General features: G+C 47.0%; 1 protein-coding gene across 1 annotated transcript; it reads right to left on the bottom strand.

Moving 5' to 3' along the window:
* Positions 1-4,819: 4,819 nt before the first annotated feature.
* Positions 4,820-8,537, bottom strand: LOC117438990 (T-cell activation Rho GTPase-activating protein-like; the record flags this gene model as incomplete). The annotated part of the gene is made up of 7 exons (XM_034074635.1): positions 4,820-4,888; positions 6,497-6,637; positions 7,058-7,183; positions 7,412-7,601; positions 7,939-8,048; positions 8,223-8,384; positions 8,523-8,537. Coding segments are annotated over 7 exons (813 nt in total), but the record flags the coding sequence as incomplete, so codon positions are not given.
* Between the last annotated feature and the right edge of the window lie 1,662 nt (positions 8,538-10,199).

The raw sequence follows: 10,199 nt of genomic DNA, 5'->3' as shown, positions 1-10,199 counted from the left end.
ACGTGGAAAAGTCTTCAATGTTTGTACAAGCAATGTGCATATTTGTGTTAGAAGGACAGCATGCTTTTGGTCTTTTATAAAGCTATAGAGTCACAGAATCACAGAATGAGCTCTGAAGGTGTGCTTGGAGGTCACCTGGGTCCTCTAAGCCTTTCTTCATCTGAGATACGCTGCAGTCATGCTGGTGGCTCTTTGTGGGAGTTTAGTTCTATTTCTGACATAGAACTAAAATTATCTCCTCCAGCTAAAATATTCTTTTTTGGTTATTAGGACCACTTTATAGAATGATATTGACAATTTAGACAGAGTTCAGAGTACAAGAAAACAATCATTGTTAGAAGAATAGAAACAATGACATCTGAGGAGTTAACTTTAAGAAAAGAGTAAGATTTCATAGCAATTACAACCATTCAGGAGACTAAACTCCAAGCAGAAAGTGGAATTATTATAAATGCAAGTTAATTAGAAATAATAGACCAAAAAAAAGGGCACCAAAATTAGGCTCAGGAGTGTAAACTCTCCAGACAAAGAGAAATTTAAACCTCTGTGTTAACTTTCTAAGATGGTTACAGAAACTGATTTGCTCAGGACTCTTATTGCTGCTTTAAAAAAGAAATACTATCAGATCTTGCAGGGTTCAGTGGAATATTACCAGCGCAATGTATTAGGTGATTTAGTGGATCCTTTATCTTTCTCTCTGATAATTATGATTTTCATACCTTATTCTCTCTTTTCAGTAATATGTTTTCCAAAATACAGTACTCTTCAGTACTGGACATGATTTATCCTGGATACAGAACAGAAGAAATTGATACAACAAATATCCAGATGTATGAATTCTATTTTAATTTAAATAATAAAAAGCAATAGAATAAATTTGTTTTAATAAAACTCCTAATTAGTAGGAGTGGCCTAGTAGTGCATTGTCATAAAAAGATCAAGAAATAGTTGCTGTAGCACCTCAGAACTGGTAAGGTAGCATACTGTTAAACAGAAAGAAAATAATTTCATCAGTAAAATCCACTGTACCTAGTTTCCTACAGATTCCTGTTCCTTGCTCTCTAGAAACAAACATTTTAGTGTCTTCAGGCCCCTCTACTTGCAACAGTCCTTCTTCAATGTCTATAATTATTTGCTTGTTTTTTTTAACCTTGATTGCTTCCTGCCTAGTCCTTCAGCCTATCTGGTCCAGCTGTTCTATGATCATGTTCCTCAGTTTCCTGGTTTGTCTTCTAATCCTTGCCACTGGCCCTGTAAAAACAATAAGCTCCCTTCCATGTTCATTTTCACCTCCTATTTATGTCATTATTTTAACTAGAGATTTGTTCTTTTGAGTAGACAAAAAGCTGTACAAAATGTAGGTATTTTGCAGATTAGCAAATTTTACTTGGGTAGCTGCAAAAAAGGTATGTTACTTCATTGTTTGCATTCAATCGAATGCAACAGGTAATGGTTGAATTTTACATTACTTTCAATGGGCTAATAAGTAATGACTTTGGACATCACATTATTACTGTTACTGTAGATCCTTCTATTGGTACTTGCTAGGGACATGGATCATGAAAAATGCAGTTGATGTGAAAGCACATACTACAGGTACACATTTCTGTAGGAATTTCAACATAATGCAGTGTCAGATGTTCCATTAGATTGATATATTTTGTTTCAATCTTGTCTTGCCTAAAAACAGATGAAACGTATTCTGTTTGCTTAAAGAAGTACTTAATAATTAAAGAATAAAATGGTAAACTTCTAATGCACTGAAATAACTTTTCTAGTTGTATTATACTGAGTCCCTTCTAACAAAGAGTTTGTGATGACTATTATCCTACAAACTGCCACTGGTGAAGGCAAATATAGAATTACTTGCATAAACAACTGCTGGAAGAGTAGGCTTGTGAGAGGTTTTTTAGATACAACAACTGCAAAAAGGCAATTTTTTTTTTTGTTTCAAACTGAACTTCCAACTCTACAAGAATAATTCCCATTAAAAAATATCAGCAATTTAAAACTGTATTGTCTTTTGCAACATAGTCTTTTCCTTTTCAAGTCTTTCCTCTGCGTTTTTACATGTGAAGAGGATATGAATTTCCCTATGACAAACAAAGAGAACTTTTTTTTTCCAAATTATATAGGATCTTCCCAGAAGATCTGAGTCTGAAGGAGTTGATTAATATTGCTCAATCTAAGTGCCTGTAAGTTTTTATGCTTTTTTCTGCCACTATGCTTCTTACCCATGCCTTATCAGAAGCAGCACAATTTTTTCATCTACAATTTACTAGTTCTGCAGATTCCCTGGAGGTTCTGTTGGTGGTTTTAGTCTTAAGAAGTTAACAATGAGGAAGCCATGTGAAGGAAAGGTATATTTGCAGCACCCAGAGAACCTCTTCCTTGACTCCATGAAAGGCAGCTGAGTTGGTCATATTGAAAGGTATGCTGTTTAAGAGGCATAGAATCATAGAATCATAGAATAGTTAGGGTTGGAAAGGACCTTAAGATCATCTAGTTCCAACCCCGTGCCGTGGCAGGGACACCTCACACTAAACCATGTCACCCAAGGCTTCATCCAGCCTGGTCTTGAGCACTGCCAGGGCTGGAGCATTCACAGCATCCCTGGGCAACTCATTCCAGTGCCTCACCACCCTAACAGTAAAGAATTTCTTCCTTATATCCAATCTAAACCTCTGCTGTTTAAGTTTCAACCTGTTACCCCTTGTCCTATCACTACAGTCCCTAATGAATAGTCCCTCTCCAGCATCCCTGTAGCCCCCCTTCAGATACTGGAAGGCTGCTATGAGGTCTCCACACAACCTTCTCTTCTCCAGGCTGAAGAGCTCCAACTTTCTCAGCCTGTCTTCATGTTTCCTCCTTGTTCTTTTTGGCAAATACTTTTTCTCTAAGGATGTACTTCTAGTGATTTACTTCTGGTATTACCCACAGGAAGATTAGTTATTTCTTCTTGGAGTGGAGATAAATGTTTGGGTCACTAAAATCTTTTTTTCCCAGCTTTGCACTGAGCTTGCCACAGTGCAAGCAATGTCTCATAATGAATATTACAGGCTTTTTCGCCTTTCTTCTTTATTACTGCCAAGGGTTTGACTTCTACCTATTCGCATATTTCTGCTCTGTTTTCTCTTCACTAAGCTGCAGTATAATTATCCTCTAAGGGTTAAGAAATTACTGAACAAATGACCAAGGGTATTATTTGAGCAAACACATTTTGCCTCAATGTCTGGATAGTACTGAATATGAAACTAACATTTACATTATTGACTGGTGTAAGGGTGACACTACTTATTAACAGACTAGTTCTCTGAGCTGTAACATGGCTACAGCATACAGCAATAATCACTTCAATAAGCAATCCAGCAAACAGGGTTGCGTTGTTTTCTCTTTCGTAAAAATATGCTTACGCAGGGAGGATGCCAGCTCCCCTGAAAATAAAAACAAATGAACAACATTGTAACATAAAAAATGTCTTTGTATTCTTGGAAATGCATCTTCATGAACATTTCACTCACAGTTGTTACACTTTATTTTGTTTTTTTTCTGCTTTCAATTTTATACTTAACAATGACCATTTTTCAGAGTGATAGCCAATTTCAATTCTATGAAAAAAATTAAAAAAAATATTAAAAGAAAACTTTTTCTTTGACTGAAATTTTTTTTATATTTTCTGTTTCCAAAACCTACAGCCTTCTTTTTGTCATGGAATCACAAGGCCTTCAGGTCATTTTATTTTAAAAGAATTTTATTTTTCTTCAGAAGCATAATTTTGAGACATTGTCTCCTTTCAAAAATAAGAAGAAAAGCAGACTAAAAAGAGTAGGTTTATTGTTAATTGCTTCTCAGGAATAGAGTGGGATGAGAGGTCAGAAATTTGAGATGCTCTTGTATTTAAACTGGAAAGGAGAATGTTAGTGAACAAGAGTCAAGACAAAAGCTCTGTAAGAAAGCAAAGCCTGTGAAACATATTTATGAAAAGTTAATTCTGTTTCTGAAAATATTTATCTTGTGTTTCCTTACATAGTGCCTTACAGGAATTTAGCTTAGAGAAGAAAAGAAAATGGCTTAGTGTTGTCAGCACCCCTTTTAGATAATTCTTTTTGTGCACAGAATCATAGAGTGCTTTGTGTTGGCAAGGACCTTTAAAGAACCTCCCTGCCATGGACAGGGACATTTTTCACCAGCTCAGGTTGCTTAAAGCCCCATCCAACCTGACCTTGAATACTTTCCATGACGGGTCATGCGCAACTGCTCTGGGCAGCTCCAGTGTCATTGTATAAAATTTTCCTCATATCCCATCTAAATCTAATGTCTTTCAGTTTAAAACTGTTGTCCCTCATCCTGCAGACCTTGATTGAAAAGTATCTATCTGTCTTATAAGCCCCCTTTAGATATTAAAAAACCACAATAAAGTGTCCCCAGAGCCTTTTCCAGACTGAACAATGACAACTCCGTTACAGAAGGCCACTAGATTAGTCATGTTTTGCCCATTGGTGAAGCCATGTTGGCTGTCTCCAACCACCTTACTGCCTTCTATATGTTTTGACATGTCTTCCAGGAAAATCTGCTCCATGATCTTACTTAGGCACAGAGGTGAGGCTGTTTTGTTGGTAGTTACCATGGTCCTTATTTTACCCATTTAAAAAATGGGTGTTTCCTTCTTTTTACAGTCACCAGGACTTTGCCTGACTGTCATGACTTTGACAATATGAGGGAGTGTGGCTCAACAGCTACATCAGCCTATTCCCTCAGGATGCTTGGATGTATAGTCAGTTCCTATGCAGTACTGTATGTTCAGTTTCCTCAGGTGGTCTCAGACATGATCTTCACTTGATATAGTGAAGAATGTGTTCCCACAGTCCCTTCCTTGAGGCTCAATAACCTGAGAGATATGGGAAGAGGGATTACTAGTGAAAACTGAAGCAAAAAAGTTGGTGGGTACCTCAGTCTTTTCCATGCTTGTTGTCTCTAGTTCCCCTGTCTTATTTACCAGTGGGAGTACATTTTCTTTAACCTTCCTTTTCTGGCCAACATACTTCTGGAAGTCCTTATTCTTTGCATCCCCTGTCAAATTCACCTCAGAATGTGCCTTACCTCTCCTGATCCCATCCCTACACATCTGTGCAGCATTCCCAGGTTCTTCCCATTACATATGTCCCTTGTTCCACTGCCTGTACATTTCATTCTTACACTTTAGTTTGACCAGTAAGTTCTTACTGAGCCATGATGGTCTCCTACCTTCCTACACATTGGAATCAAGAGATCTTGTGCTTTAAGAAAAACATCCTTAAGGAACTGACAGCTCTATTCAGTTCCTTTATCCATCAGGCATCTCCGTCTGTGCACTACAATAGGGTGCAGACAGTTAAAAATGTAAATCAAATATTTATTCATGAACTCACAGAAAACTAAATAGGATTTAGGCATTTCTGTGCTCATCACCCCTGATAAGACAGCCAAGAAAATTTGCTGGTGGTGCTGGCGTAAGTCCAGAGCAGTTCCACTGCTCCTTGGATGAATGCTTAGCATTGCTGATTTCCCATCTTGCACTAAGTCTTTTGGCACTAATAAAACTGACAACACTGATATCTATCCTAAACTATATCCTAAAATTTGTTTCTAAAAGACATAGAAATAGACTAATAAACAAAGCAGTTATAAACACAGTAACAAGTGTATTAACAAACATAGTAACCAGTGTAGTAACAATAATAGTAACAAAGGTGGTAGTGAACATGGTAAGCTGAAGCCCAGAGGCCAGCTCCCCACTTGGGGAGATGCTCCAGTGGGTGGGCATTGGTGGGCAGAGCTGAGGAGTGAGTCAGCAAGGCCTCCTGCAAGGGCTGGGATGGGTTTGAGGGCGCTGCTCTGGCTCCGGGGTGATGTGGTGGAACCTTCCATCCAGAGCAGAAGGACATGGTGGTTCTGTCCTCGCTGCTGCCGAGGTGGTACTGGGGCCGCAGGGTGGAAATCCAAGCCCAGGCAGCAGACTGTATGTGGGGAATCAAAGAAGTAAATGGGCACCTACAAGAGAAGAGTCAGAAAGCACTGATGAAGCCATGAGGGCAGGAGCAGGTGTGACGTGGTTCCTGGGTTTTTCAGAGCTATGCTGTAAAAAGGGTCATTGCTAGCACAGGAGAGAGGCTCCTTGCTGGTTCCTTACTGGCAACTACAGTGCTGCTTTGGTCTCTTCTCAGTACGTGTAATAGCCCAAGAGCTCGGGAAGTTGACAGAGAAGTGCAGTGCCCCCTTGCCAGGCAGCAGGGCTTGGCAGGGAGCCTGGCAAGCTGGGATATGGTTCTTTCCAAAACCAAAGCAGCAGCATCTCTTGTTCTGCCATACTAAAATCACAGGCTGGCAGGCAATGCTAGGGTAGCATGTTTCTTCTGACATACATATTCCCCTGAGACAGAACCATCCTGTGCACCTCAGGAATGTTTCCTATACTCACAGCTTGGCAAAAAGATGGAATACAGGCTCTGCTACATACCTGGGTGTCTTGTTCTTCCCCTGCTTGAATTTTTTCAGTTGCCCATCCCTGGCAGCTCATTTCTGATCTTCTTTGGGCACGGTGGCCCATCGCTGCCCTCTTCCCAGGCTGCTCTTCGCTTCCTGGTGTTCTGCGAAGAACCTGGGAACCTTTCCATTCAACAGTATTGTTAGACAGGTGAAGCCACGATTACCTTGAACCAAACAAAGCCAGGCAGTTTTACCTTTTCTGCCCCGAAAAAGTCCTCTGCTGTTCACTCTCTGGAGCGACGGGAGGCACCTGCAATGCAAATGTGTAGGTTAGCAGGGGGCAAGGACCTCCCTGCACAATTGCTACCCTGGCTCTAAAAGGCACGTCCCTTGGATGGGTTTGCTCAGCTCAGCTGAACCAGCTGTGGTGGGATCACCTCACAAAGCAGGATGGCCAACCTGCATCAGCCTGGCTCTGCACTTTGCAGAGCTGCAGGCTGGTGGATGAGCGTGCTTGTCCCTGTGGTGGCAGCAGCCCCACCTTCTGAGAGGGGAGCCTTTTGTTGTCACACTGCTCGTGCACTTCACTTACCTCTGCTGTTTCCAGCTCTGCCTGTGGTACTGGTGTCTCCTCATCCCCCTTGCTGGCCAGCCTGGCCACCTGCTCACCAAAGAGTTCCTCATGGTGGTGGATGAGGAACTCGACAAGCTGGGTCACCTGCACACAGCAAACCACTGGTTTCACTGAGGGGGCTGATGAGGGCTCGAACAGCCTTTCCCAGGCTGACCCATGTTTCTGTGCAGGAAGGTGCAGCTGTGGGGCTGCTCTTCCCAGCTGCTGCCCTATGGCTTTGCTGATGGGAGGGGGCAGCCAGGACCCTCTGAGCAGCAAAGCTGGGCTGGGCTAGGCTGGGAACGCTGTAGCTGGGTGGTGAGCACAGCGTACCTTCCCTGTCTCCTGAGCCAGGACATCCAGGGGCAGTTCCTGGGGTGGGCTCAGGAGGTTCGGTGCCAGGCAGATGGCCAGGTTCCCAGCAGTCATCTTTGTTGTGGCCACGTTCTTGCTGATGCTGCTAAGCAGCGACAGCAAGTGCTGCAGCAGGAGCAGGTTGGCCTCAGGGAGCTTCCTGGCCACCCTGAGGGAGCAGGAGCACAGTGTTAATGAAGTTGGTGTTGACAACACAGGTCTCCCAGGCTGATCTCACCCAAGGCTACTGCCTGCTCTACAGCAGAGGGACTGCCTTTGCTGAGATACGGCCACCTCTCTGAAAAGGACCCTTGTTGGAGCAAGCCCCAGTGCCTGTGGGAAGTGCTCCCCAGAGAGAAAAGCTTTTTGATGTCTCTTTCCCCTCTGACATAAATCCCACAGGAGCAGGAGGTGGCTTGCAGGAGCCATGGCTATTTCAGGCAGGCCACTGCTTTGCATTGGAGTCCCAGCCTGTGCCAGTCCCTGCTGGATGCTGCCACACTTACTCTTTCAGTGCTGCCAGCCTCTCCTGCCTGCTGGTCTTCTCCTTGGCTCTCATCCACTCCTCAAACAGCTCAACGTTGAGGAGCTTGGAGGGGATATTCCGGAGGAGGTCCTGCAGTGCCAAGGGCTCCACGTGAGGCTTTGGCCACTGCCTCCAGGAGCACCCGCAGCATCCCCAACCCTCTGGCTCATGAGCAGGCAGCTGGGTTTGTGCTTGTGCTCCCGCAGGTGCCCATCAGCACCAAGAGAGCCCGGAGCTGCAGGGCTCTGGGTCAGCAGGGCTCACCTTCAAGAGGACAGCCAGCAGCAGCACGGGCCGGGTTTCCAGCTGAGCTGGAACGCCGCTGTCCAGGGCCTCCCTGACCTCCCGGCAGGCACGCTGGCTGGCTGCCAGCCGGAATATCCCCTCCGTGGATGGGCCTTGCTCACTGAGCAGAGCCAGCAGGTCCTGAGGGCATAGAGGAGGAGAGATGCTGGGCTGCAGACAGGCCCTGAGGTAGGTGCTGGGGACAGCCTGTCTGTGGAGGAGCCAGCAGGATGGGATGGGATGGGATGGGATGGGGACTCCTCAGCCAGGCTGGCTTACCTGAATGGGCTGTGGCAGCATGCCATCCTGGCTGAGCAGATCTGCCAGGGGCCGGCCAAACAGAGCTCCCACAGCAGTAGAGCCAGATGGCCCTGGTGCCCCTAAGGCAGCCGAGGTCCCTGGCCGTGCCAATGGCCAGGGCAGCCTCCACCTGCTCCTGCGGATCCCGCCTGCTGCCAAGGGAAACAGAGCAAAGAGCTTTGGAGGAGAAGCACCAGGAGAGCGCTCCCAGACTCCCTCAGTGCTGTCCCCCCACCACCGAGGGCACGGGAGAGGCATCGTCATTTGGGAGCGAGGGGCCCCAGGGCTCAGCTCTGTCCTGCTGCAGAGTGATGGGGATGCAGGTGCCCTGAGGAAAGGGCAGTGGCAGCTGCATCACAGCAGGCATGTCGGCCTGCAAGAGCAGGAGAGAAGAGCCATCCTGCTCCTGTCTTCTCCACACTCACCATCCACGTGGCCACTTCCACCTTCAGTGCCGGAGGGGCCAGGAACTGGCAGCTGCCTGGCACCAGCCTGCAAGAAATGGGCTGCACTCACCAAGGAGCCCCACAGCAGAAAGGGCCCCTGCAGAGCTGCATCGGCCCCTTGGCTGTGTGAGAGGTGGGGATGGGTGAGATTGCAACGCAAGGGACCCTGACCTGAGCCTGGTGCTGGAGCAGCTTCTCCAGGCTGCCAGCATCCAGAGTCGTCCCCTGAGCAAATGGAAAAGGGCAGAAGGTGAGGAGCAATGCAGCTGATGCTGGGCTGGGGCAGCCCCTGGGGGCAGAGCAGAGGCAGGAGGGACACTCACAGCATGGCGGCCACTCAGCTCCTTCAGCACCAGCCTTATAGAAGGCAGCTGGGTCACCCTGGCTCCCTGAACTCCCTCCGGTGGTCTGTGCATGGGGAAGGGGCAGAGAAAGAGCTGTGTGAGACCCAAGCCAGCTCTTCCCTCTGCTGCCAGCCTGGGGAGTGTTTCCACACTGACAGGAACAGCTGGGACCTCCTGGCAGTGGAGCGGGAGCAACGGGAGTGGCAAGGATGGGGCTGGGCAGGTGTTGGCTGGACACAGCTGGATGAAGCAGCTCTGCCAGCTGTGCCTGCTCAGCTGTGGGGCACCTCTGCCTGCAGCTGTGAGGAAACCTCTGCCCAGCTAAAACAAGGTGTTTCACCACCCATGCCACACATGTACCATCCCCCCATGATGGGTGCTCTGGCTGCCCAGACTGTCCATGCTGCAGTGCCAGGCAGGGCTTACCCAAGGAGGGCGCTGACCCAGAGGTCCTTCACTGCCCGGGAGCTGCCAAAAGAGAGGAGAAACAGCCTGAGCACCTGCTGTGCGCAGCAGATGATGCTCCATGGGGCAGGGCAGAGGAGCTGCCCACCCCTCTGGTGGGACGTTGCACCGAGACTCACCAGAAGGTGACGGTACAGGAGCCAGAGGGCCAGAGGAAGACAAGGGAGGTGGAGGCCTTCCCTTCCTCCTCCTCCTCTTCAGCAGCATCACCGAGGGCGGAGCCCTTCCCACTGCTCAGCACCTGGAGCTGGCCAAGTGCCAGGCACAGCAGCGGGCGTGGGGTGCTGCCACCTCTGTAGAGAGGAGCGGCAGGGAGTGAGCTGGAGGTGGCCAAGCCCGCTGGCTCCCCTCTAGTGCCTGCCAGCCATGGGCAAGGCCACAGGTGCATCCAGCACCAGTGC

This window comes from Melopsittacus undulatus, chromosome 2 (assembly GCF_012275295.1).
Source record: "Melopsittacus undulatus isolate bMelUnd1 chromosome 2, bMelUnd1.mat.Z, whole genome shotgun sequence".
In the NCBI taxonomy this organism is placed as follows: Eukaryota; Metazoa; Chordata; class Aves; order Psittaciformes; family Psittaculidae; genus Melopsittacus; species Melopsittacus undulatus.
Note: the sequence above shows the minus strand (reverse complement) of the source record. Positions and strands in the feature narration are given on the sequence as shown.